At 39.4% G+C, this 20,232-nt stretch overlaps 1 protein-coding gene across 6 annotated transcripts in view; it reads right to left on the bottom strand.

Moving 5' to 3' along the window:
- ABCD3 (ATP binding cassette subfamily D member 3) overlaps positions 1-20,232 on the bottom strand; it is a 113,141-nt gene that overhangs the window by 69,118 nt on the left and 23,791 nt on the right. Inside the window, exon 1 of one of the 6 annotated variants that reach the window (XM_058716493.1) lies at positions 6,642-6,878. The exons of 4 other annotated variants lie outside the window; for them this stretch is intronic. In XM_058716493.1, coding sequence (XP_058572476.1) covers positions 6,642-6,751 — 110 coding nt within the window. In that variant the 5' untranslated portion in view covers positions 6,752-6,878. Of the gene's footprint in view, positions 1-6,641; positions 6,879-20,232 lie in introns of those variants that run through there. One more of the 6 variants, XM_058716496.1, reaches the window with a different exon arrangement.

Raw genomic sequence — 20,232 nt, forward strand, 5'->3', positions numbered from 1 at the left:
ACCCAACGAAAACAAAAACACTAACTCAAAAATATACATGCAGGACGCCGGGGTGGCTCAGTTGGGTAAGCGTCCAACTCGGCTCAGGTCATGATCTTGTGGTTTGTGGGTTCAAGCCCCATGTCCAGTTCAGAGCTTGGAGCCTGCTTCAGATTCTGTCTCCCTCTCTCTCTGCCCCTCCCCTACTTGCGCTCTCTCTCAAAAATAAACATTAAAAAAAAAAAAGGATACATGCACCCCTATGTTTATTGCAGCATCATTTACAACAGCCAGATATGAACACAACCTAAGCACCCACTGATAGATGAATGGATAAAGTTGTGGTAAACACACACACACACACACACACACACACACACACGAGTATTACTCAGCCATAAAAAAGGAGATTTTGCCATTTGAGACAACATGGATGCACTCAGACAACAGTATGCTAAGTGAAATAAATCAGGGAAAGACAAAAACCATATGATTTTACTTATATGTGGGATCCAAAAAAAAAACCACACAAATAAACAAAAAGCAGAAACAGACTCATACACAGAGAGATCTGATGGTAGCCAGAGGGATAGGAGTGGAGTGCGGGGGATGGGTAAAATGGGTGAAGGGGAGTGGAAAGTACAGGCTTCCAGTTATGGGATGAATAAGTCACAGGGACAAAAGGTACAGCACAGGGAATATAGTCAACGGTATTGTAACAGCATTGTACGGTGACAGTAGCTACACTTGTGATGCAAAGCATAACTAATAAACTTGTAAAATCACTATGTTGTAAAACAGTAACTAATGTAACACTGTATGTCAACTATATTTAGAGTTAAAATATGTATATGTATATGTATACACACATATACATATAAGAGGTGCCTGGCTGGTTCAGTTGGAAGAGCATGCGACTCTTGATCTCAGAGTCATGGGTTTGAGCCCCTCATTGAGCATAGAGATTAATTACAAATAAAACCTTAAAAAAAAATAAATTAAAAAAAATGAAAATATATATTTTAAAATTAAAAAAATAAATAATAAAATAAAACAGAGCAGAGACAAAAAAGTGAAATAAGGTGTAATTAAGAAAAACACAATCTCCCTGAAACTCCTCAAAAATATTTGGGGGAGGAAACAGTGTTCCCACCATCTATATAGACTGGGCTCTGAAAAGGATAAAGGATCACTCTACAAGCTGGTTTACTTAGCTATACCCTGATAGCTGACAACTAGTTCACACCCAGTCAAGCAATTAAAAATGCCTCACCTTTTGCACAGGTGAAGCTGGAGAGATTCCCAGCCAGGCTTGCAGATGTCAGATCTCACTGTGCTCCCAGCCTAATGACCTTTTGCAGAAGCCCCTCAATAAAATGGTTTGGTCCAAAGGAAAAGGTATGCTAAATTCATGCTTCAGAAAGTTAAAAGAATCATTATTTAGATCATCCAGAGTTGTTGAATGCTACTTCACGAAAAGGGTGACTCTAACCTAAACCTTAAAGGATAAGAGCTGAAAAACAGAAAATATAGAGATATTCCAAGGATGGTTAATATGAATAAAGCTTCAAAACTTAGAATGAGTGTGGCCTGTTCAGAGAACGGTGCAAAACTGCCTATTTGGAACACGGAGTACTCATTGGCAGGCAATGGCAGATAAGATTAGCCAGGTAAGGTGAGACCAGGTGAGGGAAGGCTCTGAAATTCAGGATGAGAAATCTGAACTTGACAAGCATTCATGGGAAGGGAAAGAAACTGCTTTGTTCTGTTTTCGTTTTTCGTGTTTTTGTTGTTGTTGTTTTTTTTAAGATCATAAAATACTACAGCAGTGCAGACTGGTGTCGTTGTCTGCCCTCTAAAATTGGCTCATAATTTCCCACTCATGTAATTTCTACTCATGTTTTTACTGGTCCTACATCTCCAACTGTCTATCAGACAATTACACTTAAAAATTCTTCAACTACCCTACGTAATTTGTGTACCCCATAAAACACTTAATTGTCTATCCTGTAACATATGCAAACTAGGAATTTAAGAATGACACAGTACATGCCCTCAAGAGACTCAATATGATGCAGGCAGAAGCCAAGAAAACAAACTAGTACAATACAGAGTGTAGAGTGCTAACTACTAAAGTCGAGAAATGCTTAGAGTATCATTAGAGCAAAGGACAACATCAATTTGGAAATCAGGAAAAGACAGAAAACACCTAAGAGAAAGTGTTAACTGGACTGAGTTTTGAAAGAAAATAAACACCAAAGGGTAGGGGAGAGGTAGTGGGGATGACAGTTATTGCAATCAAACTGCAAAGGCTGAGCAAACTCTCCTACTCAGAACTGCTATTCCATTTGGCTGGATGAGGATAAGAAGCAGTACGAAAGAACCAGATCATGAACACGATTTTCTCATAAGAATTTTGCATTTTAGAGGGGCACCTAGGTGGCTCAGTTGGTTAAGCGTCCAACTTCAGCTCAGGCCATGATCTCACAGTTCGTGGGTTCGAGCCCCAAGTCTGGCTCTGCACTGACCACATGGAGCCTGCTTGGGATTCTCTCTCTCCCTCTGCCTCTCACCCACTCGTTTTCTTTTTCTCTCTCTTTCTCTCTCTCTCTCTCAAAATAAACATAAAAAATTTTTTTTTTAATTTTAAAAAAGAATTTTGTATTTTAGAAGAGCCAAAAGACTTTAATGAAGGAAAAACATGATCATATTTGTGTTTCTTAAAAAGAGTTCTGGTGGCAGTGGAAGCTGGATTAAAAAGGAACCACAAAGCATCTTCGTATCACAAAATGCAACAAAAATCTGATAAAGGCTGCTATTAACGTTCAATTTATCTGCAGTTATCCATTCCTACCCCCTTTCTGGGCTTAGCTCATATTCTTCATAAAATCTTCCCTAACTTTTCTCAAACACATTAACCTCCCCTTTCTCAGAACTTCTAAGGCATATCTGTCTGTACAATGCATTCTGTAACCACCTTACATTTTTAACTAACTTGCATTTAAATTTCTTCTCCCTAACAAAAATGTATCCTTTCTAAGATGTCATATATTTTTTGAAGTTTATTTATTTAGTTTGAGAGAGAAAGAGAGAGTGCAAGCAGGGGAGGGGCAGAGAGAAAGGGAGAGACAGAATCCCAAGCAGGCTCCACACTGTCAGCACAGAGTCTGACACCGGACTTGAACTCACAAACCATGGGATCATGACCTGCATCAAAATCAAGACTGAGCCACCCAGGCATCCCTGTCGTACATTTTTTTAATGTGTGTGCAATACATACACACACACACACACACACACTCTCCATCCCACAACATTCTGAAACCCATTAACTTCCTTTCAACTGAACATGCGTTCTCCTTTATCCATAAATAAAGATTCCACTATTCCCCATAAATAATAAATAAAATAAAATATATGACTAAGCAAAATTAAGGTGAAAAAAGTTAGTATACTGTAGTGAGGAATGAACACAAGGCAACTTTCTAGGAAGATGAAAATGTTCTCATTTATGATAGGGGTATGTTACACTGTTGTACTGCATTTACGTAAAAAATGTGTAAGATTTATACTGTTCAATATATAAATTTACCTAAAAATCTGTAAAAATAAGGAGTGGGAGGCAAGGGGCTATAGATGAAACATGAATGGCAGAATGTTGATGGTACTTCTTCAGTGAAGTGTATATATAGGTAGTTATTCTGCTTACTTTGAAAAAACTGCATTAACAAAACTAAAAAATAACTCAGTAAGTTAAATTACTTGTTCTCCTAATGTTTGGAATAATGTGACATTATAACTTTTAAAGTGGCTTTTCTAGCTCTATTACCTATTTGATTCTAAGGGATATCTTCTAAGACAAACTTATTATTAAAACCACAGATGAGGGGCGCCTGGGTGGCTCAGTCGGTTGGGCGTCCGACTTCCGCTCAGGTCATGACCTCGCGGTCCCAGAGTTCGAGACCCGCATCGGGCTCTGGGCTGACAGCTCGGAGCCTGGAACCTGTTTTGGATTCTGTGTCTCCCTCTCTCTCTGACCCTCCTCTGCTCATGCTCTGTCTCTCTCTGTCTCAAAAATAAATAAATGTTAAAAAAAAAAAATTTTTTTTTTAAATAAAAAAAATAATAAAAGCACAGATGAAAAAAGGTCAAGCAGCCACAGGTTCCTTAATTAAGCACCAGATAGGAAAATTAATTAGCCCTGTTACAAACGATGCCCAAAAAGCCAGTAAAATATAAAGTCAGAATTTTCTAATCTTCTAATCTTCAAACTGTGCAGCCAAAAATAGCATCTGAAAGATCTCCAAAAGTTTCTGGAAATATAACATCTACAAAAATAGACTCAATGCCATTCTTAATGGTTTTAAAGTAATTCACTTACTTTATCTCAGTAATTTAAACATCATGCTTATCTGCTCTTAATTTGCATTCTCCTCCCACAAAATATTTAATGTGGAAAATAAAGATTTTCCTTACTCATGCCAATACACGAGGTTAACAATCTTCTGTTCAGTAAAATAACTGTTGCATAATTTAATCCCCCAAAAAGTTTACTAAGTTTCTCAAAAAAGATAGTTTTAATGCATTTTACAATAAAATGTAAATGATAAAAACACCTAAAATTCAGTAAAACCATTTCTGTTGTATTGTTTTGCTACTATTTCCCAGGAGATTATATTTAAAACTTTCCTTACTCGGGGCCCCTGGGTGGCTCAGTCGGTTAATCGTCCAACTTCGGCTCAGGTCATCATCTCACTGCACGTGAGCTCAATCCCCACCTCAGGCTCTGTGCTGACAGCTCAGAGCCTGAAGCCTGTTTCTGATTCTGTGTCTCCCTCTGTCTCTCTCTCTCTCTCTCAAAAAATAAGTAAATGTAAAATAAAATAACATAACATAAAATAAAATAAAACTTTCCTTAATAATCTATGGTCTTATAAATCAGGAGCCACCTAAACTGTAACTGTAAAGGACATGAAGAGATGCTGAGATGCTGATAATATTCTTATCTGGGTACAGATCTGAAGGCTGATTACATGGGTGAGTTCTATCTGTAAAAATCTTGAAGCTCTCCACTTACGTGTACTTTTCTATATTACAGACAAACACATTACACATGTAATACTCTGATAAAACAAAGTAAGCCAGATCTGTTAGAGCTGTCCTCAAATCCCTTACCTGACACTAAAATACCTGTTCTATGCACCGAAACATTTCTCTAATAAAATTCAACGCTATTTTATAGCATTTAACATTTTGACATATTCCAGGTAACAAATAACTTCCATTTCCAACTGGGAGCTCAGAAAGCATACAATCCAATAGAAAAAAAAACTGTTTATATTTTCCAGAATAAATCATTTTAAAAGCAAACTGAATAGAAGAAAAGTAAATTGGGGCTGTATTGTCTGGACAAAGATGCAGATCATTTTCAACTTTGTTAATCAAATTTAGAAAGGAAAAGAAAGACCATCACCTCAAACCTTAGTAAGATAGGGAAGACTTCTAGGAGAACGTTAGTAAACACTTCATGAAAGGAAGGTCACTTCTTAGTGATTTAGTCCTAAGTCTACTACTAGTCAGACATTTTAAGCAAAACAAAAACAAGAGGCAACAGTACCTGCCCAGGGAGATGAATGAAATAAAATACATGAAAGCGGTATGCCAAGATTTAACATGGAATATCCAATGAATGGCAAGAAAGCTTGGGAAGTAACCTTCCCTCATTCATTTGCTGAAGCCAAGTGTCTCCCAGTTAATAAAAAATTATGTCTGTAACCCCACAACAGTAACTCAATACTCTTTTCCTTCCTCTTATCTTACAATCGCCCAAAGTTAAAGCTAAACCTTAAGATTCTCTCGAGGAGAAAGCAGCGGAATATAATCAAAAAGGATCTTGATCCTCAGCTAAATCACACTTTGACCTTCCACCTCAAGAGCCAGGGGAGGGAAACTTGCTTTCCAAATAACTACGGAACCACTTGAGCCTTTCCGGATGAAATGCCAGGGAGTTCACTGACCCACCTCCATGGGGAAACCACTTTACAAAAGCAATCTTGCCAAATGGACCCAGGATAGTTGGCAGGAACCATCATCACGACTTTCAACAACAACTACTAGGGAATCGTGTCAAACCCCAGCCAAGTGACCGAGACAACAGCCTCCAGCCTGGCGAGTACAATCCTCAGTCTCAAATCATACATACACGTCCACAAGGCAAACCCACGGTCTCTCAGGAAATGAGATGACAAAACTAGAACATACCCAGAAAGTTGGCACAGCAGGTGGGCTGGGGGGCAACAGCCTCGCGGCCGGGGCACAAGAATGCCAGCGGGCGCTGGAGAAAGATTCACACTCCTGGAGGCAGTGAAAAGGCACAGAGAGCACTGGAAACGAGGCCCCGGGGCAGAGGCACAGGTTTGCTAGAGGGTGTGGGGAGTCACATCCCGGGGGCAGAGTGCGGGGCGCAGGGAACACTGGGGACAACGGCGCCGCAGGGAAACCCAGACACCCTGACATTGGAACCTGGCAGCAGCCGTGGCCGGCCTCTACGCTTGACCCCGCCGGGCAAAGGGACCCGCCACCCCGCGCCAGGAGAGAAGGGAGAGCGCGCGGGGCGCGCCCGCTCGGGCCCGGGAAGGCGGCGCGGCCAGGGGCCTTCTTACCCGTGCAGGCCGAGGGCGCGGCGCCTCTTGTGAAGCAGGCAGAGCAACAGGAGCGCGGCCCCGGCCAGCGTGGAGTTTCGCGCCGTCAAGTACTTGCTGAAGGCCGCCATAGCACCGCCAGTGCAAGCGAGCCGGGAACGGGGACGCGGCGGCAGCGACGGCGGCGGCAGCGGATACCCTAGTGCAGGAAGCGCGGGGCAGACTGGGAGGAGAGGGGCGCGCGGAGGGAGGGCGGTGCCGGCCGCGCAGGACCGCCCCCTAGCGCGCGCCGCCGCGTCGTCCGCGCGCTGGAGCCCACCACTGACTTCAGCTCGGCGGGAGCGCGCGCGGGCGCCACGGAGGCCGGAACAGTCCTGGGATGCTTTCTGCGCACGCGCGGACCCCCGCAGAGTCGCCGGGATTGCCGGCGCGGAGACGCTGTGGGTCCTTGGTCTGGTGCTCGTTAGTTCTCCCCGGCCTGGTTGCTTCCCTTGCCTCACCTCTACCCCCACCTCCGCGCACACCGACCTTTCCCAAGAACTGGAAAAGCGAGCCTGCCCTGCACCGAACCTGGTGGGACCTGCCACTCCACCTCCCCTTTTCCCCCCCCTGCACGGTGAAGGGCCGTTACCACCCTCTTAAAGGAGCGCAGGAAGAAGGGGAATGGCCCCATCACAGAACATTTACACAAAACCGAAGTCACCGTAATTATTCAGACGAAAATAACCGTCGGAAACTCCGAAGAGATATAGGAAAATGTGGGAAGAATGACTACAAATCGAGAACCTTTTTACAAGCCAGTTTTTCTAAGCCAAGGGTTATAATCTCTAGGGGACTGTGGAATCAGTTTGGTAGATTGAGACCATCTGTGTGTCTATGTGTGTTGGAGAGAGAGATCGGTAAGGATAGACGACAGAAAAATCTCATAGTGCATCACATGTAAACGAGTTGTTTTGAGAAATTTTTATTCCAGTCTTGTATCCATGTGTCCCAAGCAGTGATAAAGTGTATTTCTTTAATGTGGGTCTGATCAAACAAAAAGTTTGAGAAACACTGTTCTTTGCAAAGGGACATTCAGAAATAACAATCGTGCGTTGTGGGAGCGTTGGCCTTACTCCCAGAATCAGAAGGGCATTACAGATTACAGCATTCTTCTGGCTGGCACTATGCTGCAGAAATCATTATCCCTAGCATTTAGACTGGCATATGTACAGTAACTTAGTGAATCCTTGTGTTCGGCTGAAGAAGCTGGAGTCAGAAAATAAATGCATAAAACCTTGCATAATAAAAACACATATTGAAGTAGCCTACGTGTTAAAGTAGCCCATATTAAAGTAGCCCACAAAACTTTTCCTAGGTGTTTTTCCCAGTATAAACTGGGAGATAACCTAATACAGATTACAAGAATCACAAAGGGGGAGGGGAGGGGGAGGGTAACTGTTTACATTTTTCGAAGGTGGAGCTTTCTACTAAATTCTCCATTTGGCATGTAGACATTTTCATTACCTCATTCAACAATTAGGCAATTTGGTACGCACAGAGGATACAAAGATAAACAGATCACAATCCCTGTTCTCCAAAGGCTGGTAGAGGAGGAAAAAATATGAAAAAAAAATATTTTTTTTAATCTTTTTTAATGTTTTATTTATTTTTGAGAGAGAGAGAGACAGAGTGTGAACAGGAGAGGGGAGACAGAATCGGAAGCAGGCTCTAGACCCTCAGCTGTCAGCACAGAGCCTGACGTGGGGTTCGAACCCACAAACGGTGAGATCATGACCTGAGCTGATGTTGGATGCTTAACCGACTGAGACACCAGGTGCCCCTGAAAAAAATTATAAATATGTAAGTGTCAAATTAAAGATATGGACAAAGCACTTTGACAGCATGAAAAAGGAAAATGTTTAGTTTTGACTAGGACTTTCAATTAGGGCTTGGCAGAAAATGATTTTGTAGCTGAATCCTAAAGGACCAGAGAAAGAGCCATGCAAGAGGACAAGAGGGAATATTATTAATTCACCAATAAATTACATAGTAATATAAAAGTGTTAGGAACCATGAGAGAAAGTGACATATTATCTTGAAGTTTGTAGCAATGAAGGAAGGGCATGCAAGTTTAGAGGAAAGATGTATTTAGGAAATAGACTACAGATCAGAGGAAAGATAAAAATGACTCATTGGGCAAGATATTCTAAAAGGTACCCTTGTTCAAAAAGCATAAGCAATTCTAAAAAAATGAAATTAGTTAATGTGTGTTCAAATAATTTTAGCTGTTCATAAAGCCCATCAGGTAAAACCACAAAGGACAAACCTGTAACCCAACAAAGTTAAGTTTATTAACTTGCTACAGAGAGGATGCCACACAGCAGAGGAATTATGGGTGTGTCTCAAAAAAAAAAAGGAAGAAATGGGGGTCATCATACTATTAGAAGAAAGGAGTTTAGATAAAATCTAAATGAAACAGTATTTAATAGACTCAGAGCAAATCAGATCTGTAGAGTTAATAATCAGACCTGAGTTGAGAAGTCTACTCTGGGTTCTATTCCCTTAGTAACTTAAATTTCAGAGCAATGTAGAATGTTGTGTCCAAAAACCCCTTTTCTGAAATTCAGAGGCAGCTTCTCCAAGTCAAAGTGACTTACTTCGATGGTTTACATCTCCCTCTCTCTAATATGAGTTTGAAACAACACAGTTTCTGACAACTTAAGATTTTACAGAACAAATTTCCTCAGTACATGCCCTCTGATAATTAACCAAAGCAATTTTTCAGGTCCACACTTTATAATAGTTAATAATTAAGAAAAATGTGATTTTATTGGAAGCTATCCAAGAGCTCTGATTTTTACATCTCCGTTAACAATCAGGCAATTTGGTATGCACAGGATAGCGGACAGAGAAAAGAAGGGCACAGGGAGTTAGAGAATCTGGAAAGCCTCTTGAAGAGTTATGTTAGCCATCCTCCATTATCCTCCCCAATGATCCTTGCTTTCCAGTATTCATGCCCTTGTGTAATCTCCCTCACATCAGGATTAGTCTTTGTGACACAAAGAATGTGGTGAAGATGACAGCATGTGACTCCTGAGACCAGATCATAAAAGGCATTGTGGCTTCCACCTTGGTCTCTTGGATTGCTTGCTCTCAGGGAAACTACGAAGCACACTCAAACAGCTCTAGAGAAGAATTACGGATTCCCACCAAGAGCCAGTACCTGCTTACCAGCCTTGGAAGCAGAATCTTCCACCCCCACGGGTGAATGCAGCCTTATGAACGATCCAGAGCCAGAACGCTCCACCAAGATGCTCCAAAATAACCCATAAAAACTGTGAGAGACAATAAATGTTTACCATTGTTTTATGCCACTAAGTTTGGGGGTAATTTGTTATGCAGCTGATGTGATTGGGGCCAAGCCTTGAAAAACAGATGGAAGGAAGGGGCTTCAGGAGAAGAACTGCCTGGGTGGCTCAGTGGATTAAGCGTCCGACTCTTGGTTTCAGCTCAGGTCATGACTTCACAGTTTGTAAGTTTGAGCCTTGCCTCAGGCTTTTGTGTTGATGGCACAGTGCCTGCTTGGGATTCTCTCTCTCTCCTTCTCTGTCTGCCCCTCTTACGTCTCTCTCTCTCTCAAAATAAATAAACTTTTTTAAAAAGGAGAAGATATAACAGAAGCAAAGATACAAAGACAAGAAGGCACAAAGCAAGATGATTAAGTCTGGTGTTGGGTGGAGGTTCATGAAAGGGTGTGAAATAAGAAAAAAGCTTGAAATGTTTAATGGAGGTCAAGGTGGAAGATCTAAAACACCCATTCAACCAGGTAGAATTTTATTTGCATGTAAGAGGGAGGAGTCCAGGTTTGGGGGAAGAGTTATGATCTCAGCTTTTATTTAAAAAGACTATGCCAGTGGCAGCGTGTAGGATGGATTGCAGGAAGAAATACCAAGCAGAGAATCCAGTCTGAACACTCTTGAAATAATCTAGGTGAAAGGTTGTAAGCACCTGAGTCAGGCAGCACAGAGCTAACAGGAAGGAAAACACTTTGTGGGTTCAAATTGGATGGGGATGGTGAGATTGTTATTTAATGGAAAGGAAAGTTTTAAATTTACTTCGATATTTCCTGGTTGAGTGCCTGAGAGGATGACATTAGTTACCTGAAGTCAGGAGCACAGAAGTGGAACCTTCTTGCCAGGGAAGATAATTAGATGCTGATGACTGATTCCTCACTAGTTCCTAATCACCAAGGTAAATTCCAAATCCACCGTGGAGCACCTTACACAAAGCTAGTTATGACGTAAGCCCTGCCTACCTCTCTGAATTCCTACCCTGGCACTCCTCTCATGGAAAAGACATATTCCACCTCTGCCCTAGGAGATAAATACACACTGATATATTCCCCCTCTGTGGTCTTCCTTAGAATATTCTATTCCTTCTACCTGAAATACCAACCCCTTTCTCCCCTAATATCCTCACTCCCCACTCAGTTCATCCTTTAAAATAAAGCTTTGATGGTCTCCTCCTGCAAACTGTCTTTTCTGACCACATTCCCCAACTCCCCACCTCCTGCCAAGTTAATCATTCCCTTTGTGCTACCTCTGTCTCATATATAATTCTATTAATGAATGTTTTTTAAGAGAAACTAGCATTCATTTCTCTAACAAGGTAAACACCTCAAGTCACCAGGAAAAATTCATCATTTTCATCTTTGCTTAAAAAAGAATCACTTGTTGGTAAGTTGCATTGTTTGTAGGAATGCAAACTGGTGCAGCCACTATGGAAAACAGTGTGGAGTTTCAACAAAAAGTTAAAAATAGAACTTAACTTACAGCAGAGTGCTGCCCTAAGTCACATGGATTAAAACCATATGCACTTACTATTGTGTTTTCTGTTATTTAGAGTAGATATATCCTCAGGTCCTATACAGTGTTAGCCAGAATCTCAGTGTTTGTTAAACTGAGCAAATTGATTTTGAGGAGCTAAAAGGAATACCTGGTGGAAATGCTCAGCAAGTAATCAAAAAATTAAGAACTAGGTTTTAGGAAAAAAGATCAGTACTAAACATTTATTTATATGAAAATATTTATTAACGACTTACTATATGCCAGGAACTGGGACCAGTGGTGATAAAAACAAAACAGTCTTTATGCAGAACAGTCTAGTAGGGGAACACATACTAATCAAATGCTCACAAATATAAAATCCCAGATATAATAAACAGTTTTAGTTATACACTCAGAAAAAAATGTATATGGACTTAGAGGTCTTCATATACAAAAAAGAGAATATTTGGAACTGAAAAAGAATTAGAAAGAAGAATGGGCAGTTGGGAAGTGAAATATAATCCTGTAGAACACATATATTTGATCAATGGAGGAAAGAAAACAATCCAGGACAGTGAGAATAATTAAAGAGGCAATATGGGAATCTAGAGTCATGAGGATCACAGAAGTCACGATGGAAGAGTTTCCAGAAGGGTGTAGGAATGGTCATTGAGATTGTCAGTAAGTATTGGATATCTATTTCTTTATGAAGCCTTTTCTGGACTCTGTTTTCCTTCCCTTGATGTCCCCAAAGCACTCTGTTCAGATTTCTGTCACAGCTTCTATAATGCTTATTTATTTAAATGGAAGGAACCATCACAAGGGAAGAAACCAAGTCTTATTTTTCTCTAATCCCGAATCATCTGAAAAATGACTATGATCCATACATACTTCATTCTCCAAACAGAATAATTTCCAAATTGCTCAAAGAATGAACAAAAAGAAAAAAAAGTTAAAGAAACCATAAAACTATGAGAAAAAAAGAGAGGAAAGAATTCTTCATGAAATAATTATCTTATAATCTTGGTATGGGGAAGACCTTCACAAATATTAAAATCCAGAAGCTATCAAAGAAAAAAATTAATAAATTTGGCCTCTTAAAAATAATTTCTTGGGGTACCTGAGTGTCTCAGTTGGTTAAGTGTCCATCTCTTGATCTCAGGGTCATGAGTTCAGCCCCACATTGGGCTCCATGCTTGGCATGAAGCCTACTTTAAAAAATTTTTTTTCGTGAAAAAAAACACTGCAAACAGAGCAGAAAGAAAACTGTAGGAAAAAAATTGTACTTCATTTCATAGACCAGTGGTTATTTTCCTAAAAGTACCTTCAAATCTGTAAGAAAAAGGCCATAATCTGAATTTAAAAAATGGGTAAATAATATGAGAAATATAGTTCACATAATAAAAAATTAAAATTAATAGGAAAAGATGTTTTTCTCACACATAGAGAAAAAAAAGCCTCACTTAGATACTACTCTCACCTATCAAAATGGCAAAGATCCAAAGTTTGATAATACATTATGTAATTTTTTATTAACATTTCTGGGAGGCATGTAAATTAGTACAAATTGTAGAACAATTGATCAATAGCTTAAAAATAGTTAGAAATGCACACATCCTATGACTCAGTAAATTACTTCAGGGAATTGACTCTTTAAATGTACTCTCAGGCAGTGAAATATCATAGATATAAGGTACCTTTGTAAAAGCAAAGAATTAGGAACATTCTTTAAGTCCCACAAGTGGAGGACAGGTTAGATGAATGTGATGGAATATTGATTATATGTACTAATATGAAATGATCTCAAAATATAACATTAAGCAGAAGAAAGAGCCAGGAGCAGAAAAGTATGTTAAATATGTTACCATTCATAAAAAGAGTAGAAAGGAAATAACATATACTTATTTGCTTATGGGCAAATATAATATCTTTAGAAGGATATTCATGAGGTTGATAATATTGACTGTAGGAAAGGTAACTGAGTGGATGTAAGATGCAGAAAGAAATATTTACACTGAATAAATTTGTATCTTTAAGTTTTTAACCATGTAAATACATCATATATTACATTTAAGAAAAATTCTAATGAGGTGAAGTTCACATAACAAAATTAAATATTTTAATCTTTTTAAAAACTTTTTTAATGTTTATTTTTGAGAAAGAGAGAGAACAAGAGAGAGAGAGCTCAAGCAGGGAGGGGCCAGAGAAAGAGAGAGACACAGAATCCAAAAATGGGCTCCAGGCTCTGAGCTGTCAGCATAGATTCCAACACTGGGCTTGAACATCATGACCTGAGCCAAAGGCGGATACTTAACCAACTGAGCCACCCAAGCACCCCTAAAATTAAGTCTTTTAAAGTCAACAATTCAGCGGCATTTAGAACACTCACGAGATTATGCAACTACCACCTCTGCCTAGATCTAAAATATTTTCATCGTTCCAAAAGAAAACCCCATACCTATTAAGCAGTTGCTCCCCACTCTCCCTTGATCCCAGCCCCAGCAACTACCAATCTGCTCTCCATCTCTATGGATTTATCTATTCCAGTTATTTCAAATAAACGAAATCATCCATTGTGTGACATTTTCTGTCTGGATTATTTTACATAGCATAATGTTTTCAAGGTTTATCCACATTGTAGCATCTATTAGTACTTCAATCTTTTTATGGCTGAATAATAGTCTATGTTATGAATCAGCCACTTTTTTTATTTACCCACTCATCAGCTAATGGACATTTGGACATTGTTAATAGTGCTGCTATGAACAGATATGTTGAAGTATTTGCTTGAACACCTGTTTTCAATTCTTTGGGATATATACCTAGAAATATAATTACTTGGACATATGGTAATTCTATGACAATTTTTTTTTTACATAAGCTTTTCATGTAACGTGAGTCCTGAACTCACAACCCTGAGATCAAGAGTCACATACTCTACTGACTGAGCCAGCTAGATGTCCTATCTATGTTAAATTTTTTGAGGAGGCATCAAACTCCTTTTCACATCAACTGAATTATTTTACATTCCCACCAACAGTGAATGAGGGTTTCAACTTCTCCCTGTTCTCATCAACACCTATTATTTGTTTGTTTTTATTATAGCAATCTTAGTGAATGTGAATTGTGGTAATGATTTGCATCTCCCTAATAACCAACGATGCTGAGTATCTTTTCATGTGCTTGCTGGTCATTTGCGCACCTTCTCTGGAGAAATGTCTTTTCAAGTCAAGTAAAGTTCTTTATGTATTCTGGTCATTAGATCCTTATCAGATACATGATTTGCATGATTTCCATTCTTTAGGCTGTCTTTTCACTTTCTTGATAATGTCCCTTAATGCACAAAAGTTTTTAATTTTGTTCAAGTCAAATTTATCTATTTTTTCCTTTGTTGCTTGTGCTTTTAATGACATATCAAAGGATCCACTGCCAAATCTAAGGTTATGAAAATGTATCCCCTGTGTTTCTTCCTAAGTGTTTTATAGTTTTAGCTCTTACATTTGGATCTTTGATCCATTTGGAGTTAATGTTTTTTAATTTTTTTAATTAAAAAAATTGTTTTAATGTTTATTTTTAAGAGAGAGAGAGACAGACTAAGTGCGAGGGAGGGACAGAGAGAGAGGGAGACACAGAATCCAAAATGGGATCCAGGCTCTGATCTGTCAGCACAGAGTCCGATGCAGGGCTCGAACCCATGAACCACAAGATCATGACATGAGCCAAAGCCAGAAGTCAACCAACTGAGCCACCCAGTCACCCCTTTGTTTATTTTTGAGAGACAGACAGAACACAAGCAGGAGTGTGGAGCATAGAGAGAGGGAGACACCGAATCCAAAGCAGGCTCTAGGCTCTGAGCTGTCAGCACAGAGCCTGATGAGGGGCTCAAACTCACAAACCTTGAGATCATGACCTGAGCCAAAGGCAGACGCTTAACTGAATGAGCCACCCAGGTACCCCTACAGTTAATTTTTGCATATGATGTGAAGTATTTGTCTAATTTCATTCTCATTTCATTTGTCTCATTTGCATGTGGATCTCCAGTTATCCCAGAACTATTTTGAAACTGTTATATCTTTAAAATGAAATTGAAATATAAAACAAATAGATAAACTTAGTCTTTTTTCATTTTGGGATGGAGGGTGTCAAAGTTCTGGAGTCTAACACTTCACAAAGGCTTTGTAGAGTTCCCTCCATTTATCAGTCCTCTGTCTGCACTCACTGTGACTGGAGTGTCATTGTCTCAGCCTGCACAGTTCCCTTCAAGTCAGGAGATCTTGGATGAGGCTAGGTGTTCTGACCTAGCCTCCAGCTGGAGCTGGTACACTATACAGTTAAAGAACCCCTGTCTCCTGCAGTCTCTGGCAGGACCTTTTCATTCTCCTCAAACCCCAGGCTCCCTTTAAGCTTTGATGATCAAAAGTCATGCAGCCCTCGTACAGAGCCCAGCTGAGGCAATGATGCATAGAACTTGCTCCCTGAGTAGGAGAAGGGAAAGGGAAAACTGATGAGAGAAAACAAAAACTGATATCTTAAGAAATTATCCTGCTACACGTGTATGGGGAATCTATAGGAAAAGGTGGGTGAATTCTTCTATAACCTATGTATCAGAAAAGGTGTTCTAACTATGACTAACAAATCCTGATGCAGTAAAAGAAAAAAAATAAAAAATATAAGTAATGAAAATTTTTAAGATTTGATATGTCAAAAAACAGTGTAAGCAATGTCAAAAGATAAATGACAAACTAGAAGAACATATTTGCAAACTGTTTTGCAGATAATGGGCTAATCTCCCTAATTTATAAATAATTTATAATACTTGGAGAAAAAAACAAAGAAAAATGGACAAATGACAAAAAAAGACAATTCACAAAAAGAGATATAAAAAAAATGGCCTTTAGATATATTGAAAGATGTTCAACTTCACTCATAAGAGAAATGAAAAATAAACTCTACTGATATACATTTCTTACCTGTAACATCGGCAAAAATTGAAAAGCTTGACAATGTTACTCTGTGAGAAGACTATGGGGAAAACAGACACCCTCATACATCACTGTGAGAATGAAAAAAGTATGGGGAATTTGGCAATATGGAAACAAATACAAAACCATACATGCATATATGCCTCAACCCAGCAATCTTATTTCTAGGAATTTAGATACACAAGGAAGTAGGTACACTCCAGAAATTTAAACAAAACAAAACAAAAAAACATATAGGCACAGGATTACTTCTTCTTGAAGCATGATTTGAAGTTATGAAATAATGGAAACTAATCAAAGACTTAAATATAGGATATGGATTGAAAAATCTTTGGCACAGACACACAATGAATTCTATGCAGCTGTAAAAAATAACAGAGCAGATCTCTAAAAACTGCAAGGAAGTTATTTCAGGAGGTACCCTTAAGATTTTAAAAAAGCATAAGAGAGGAGCCTAGGTGGCTCAGTCAATTAAGCATCCAGCCCTTGGTTTTGTATTGGGTTATGATTGCAGCCCTTGGTTTTGTTTTGGGTTATGATTGCATGGCTCATGGGTTTGAGCCCCACATTGGGCTCCATGCAGACAGTGCAGAGTCTGCTTGGAATTCTCTCTCTCTCTCCCTCTCTCTGCCCCTCCCACCCCAAAATAAATAAATAAGCTTTAAAAAAAATAAAGCATAAGAGCTTAAACAGATCCTACCTTTTACATACAAAAGAAGGGAAAATGGGATATATACGTATATTTGCTTATCTTTACAAAAAGAAACGCTAACCAGCAAACCAGATAACAATGAAATTGGTGGCATACAAAGGGTGGGAAGAAAGAGGATGGGAAGGGATGTGAAGGGAGTATCACTTTTCTGAGAATATGTTTTTGCAAAATTTTGGATCTTGAAAGCATATTTATGTTCTACACATTCAAAAATTAAATTCAAACGCTAAGAATGGGAGGAAAATAAAAAACTCTAAGCAAAAGAAAAGACACGAACCTAACTGTATTTCAAATGAATACCATAACCATACTGGAAGGAAAAAGATTAAGGAAGAAAAGAACCAAGGAAGGAAAGATGGAAGGAAGCCAAGTAACTTACAGATAAATGTTTGACTGTACACCCTTAGTCTTGGGCAAGGTGGGGAGTAGAAAAGAATTACAAGTGAATCTTGGACTCATTTTAGAGATTCGTTTATTATAGTAGTGTCAGCAAAGTGATTCTAAGTTATGTTAGAGTGTATTACAGGACTGAGCAACATACAGATGTTGTTGGGAGCCAGATATCTTGTGGAGAGAGGGAGCATACAAATAAGGAATGGAAGAAAACAAGAAAAGGATGCTGAGGGGATGGATTGGAATTGGAGATCTCAGGCATGAATTTATGACTTCTAAAATATGTATATGGTGTGTGTGTATAAGTATGTATGTGTGGGAGGCCGGACCCCGGTGCCAGGCTGAGACCGGGTCGAGCAACGGCTCCCTGTTGACTCAGCCAACCCGGTGGTTCCCCCTCCCATTCCCCCACTTGCAAAGGCATACGAAAGCCTTGTCAAGGCTGAGAAAGCTAATTCCTGAAGCCTGTGGTCTGTGGGTGTTGGCAGTAATGTTACCCCCCTTTTTCTACCCGGGGTCAAAGAGAAACAAACATGGGAACTGTGTTTTGCTAGCAATCTATCAACAAGGTCTTGTTGTGACCTGTTTAGAAAGTTCACAAGGTACACAGAACTAAATGTTTTGGCTGGCAGCGATCATGTGAAACCTGTTTATTCTTAGAATGACCTGATCCATAAGAGTCTTGATATAAAAGATTGTGTACAGCAACAATAAAGCCGTCACTTGGGCCATCAGCCCAGGGGACCCTCCTGTTCCCAAACTGGCTTCTCTTCTTTTCTTTCTTACATTCCCCTACCCTCAGGCCCCTGATCTCGGTGTTTGTTGCGCTGGTCGCGACATGTATGTGTATGTTTTTGCAGGTGTACATTCGTATATATGTGTATACATTTGTGTATTTCTTAATTCTGTCCACTGAAAGGACCAAGAAGCAAAGATGCTGGTAGCAATGATCATGCCTAGTACCTATTAAAGATCTTGGTCTTTAATATCATTCTTCACTAAAATGAACGAGGGCTCCTCAAAGACATGGCTAATTCTAGGCATGGAACAAAGTGACTACAAGTCTGAAAGCGCTACTAATGCCAGAAAATAAGAAGTGGTTAAAAAAAAAGATGAAGCATGTCACAAAAACACAAGAGCCCTCTTGAAGAGACTCCTCTTGGCCAAATCTGGGATAATTTGGGCACCAAAATAAGCACGGTAACGAATTATAAGCCAGTGAAGAAACAGAAATTAATGAGTTCATATCTATAATAAATAAATAAGGAAGCAGAGGAGAGAGCTCTTAATTATAGTTCAATGCTGAGGACAAACTGGTAAATGTGGAGGAGTACACAAGTTGAAAGATTACTATTTTGCGATAATCATAGTAAAGATTGAATCAGGCAAAAACCACCAATGGATGCTAAATCCAGGAGGAAATTTTGATAAGGAACAGGATATTTTCATAATCCTAAATTATCTTCCCATAGACCACCTATTAATTACAACAGTAAAAAATGGTGATTTTAGTGAATAAATTGGACAACACCTTGACTAGGCAATTCAAATCAACATCACCAGGGTGGGACAGATGGATATCTTATGCCTCTAAATGTGCTATTCTGAGGATACAACATCCCTATGCAGTATTTTGGTCTAGAATGCATAATGTGAATCTAACCATGAAGATACATCAGAACAACCCAAAATGAAGAACATTTTTTAAACAAGAGAGGAGTACTGTTGTTGTGAAAAATGTCAGTGTCATAAAAAGAAAGGCTTTAAAAACATTCCAGATTAAAGGAGGCTAAAAAGAGGTGACAATTAAAGCAGTAGCTAACCCTAAACTGGATTTTGTTGTTGGTGGGATGAGGGACAGCAGAGGATTTCCTTAAAGATGTTATTGGGTCAATAATTGGGTCAGTAACTGATAAAATTGGAATATGATTGATGGCTTAGAGTATTATATCAATGTAAAATTCACCGAAGTTGCTAACTATGTAAATGGTCCCTGACTTATGATGGTTTGACTTACAATTCTTCAACTTTATGATGTAAAAGCAGTACACATTCAGTAGAAACTGTTCTTTGAGTTTTGAATTTTGATCTTCTCCTGGGCTAGTGATATGCGGTACAATCCTCTCTTGGGAGGCTGGGCAGTGGCCACCAAGGTTTCATCAGCCATGCGATCACAAGGGCAACGACAGATACACTGACAACCATTCTGTAACCATACAACCATTTTGGTTTTCACTTTCAGTACAGTACTCGATAAATTACATAAGATTTTCAACACTTTATTATAAAATAGGCTTTGTGTGTGAGATGATGTTGCTCAGCTGTGGGCTAATGTGAGTGTTCTAAGCATGATCAAGGTAGGCTAGGCTAAGCTATAGTGTTCAGTAGGTCATGGGGTATTAAATGCATTTTCAATTTACAATATTTTCAACTTCTTTTTTGTTTTTTAATTTTTTTGATTTATTTATTTTTGAGAGAGAGAGTGAGCAGGAGTGGGGGAGGGGCAGAGAGAGAGGGAGACACAGAATCCGAAGCAGGCTCCAGGCTCCGAGCTGTCAGCACAGACCCCGACGTGGGGCTCCAACTCACGAACCATGAGATCATGACCTGAGGTGAAGTCAGACGCTTAACCGACTGAGCCACCCAGATGCCCCTACAATATTTTCAACTTCTGATGGGCTTATCAGAATGTAACCCCATTATAAGTCAAGGAAGAC

The sequence above is a fragment of the Neofelis nebulosa genome, chromosome 2 (assembly GCF_028018385.1).
Source record: "Neofelis nebulosa isolate mNeoNeb1 chromosome 2, mNeoNeb1.pri, whole genome shotgun sequence".
NCBI lineage: Eukaryota > Metazoa > Chordata > Mammalia > Carnivora > Felidae > Neofelis > Neofelis nebulosa.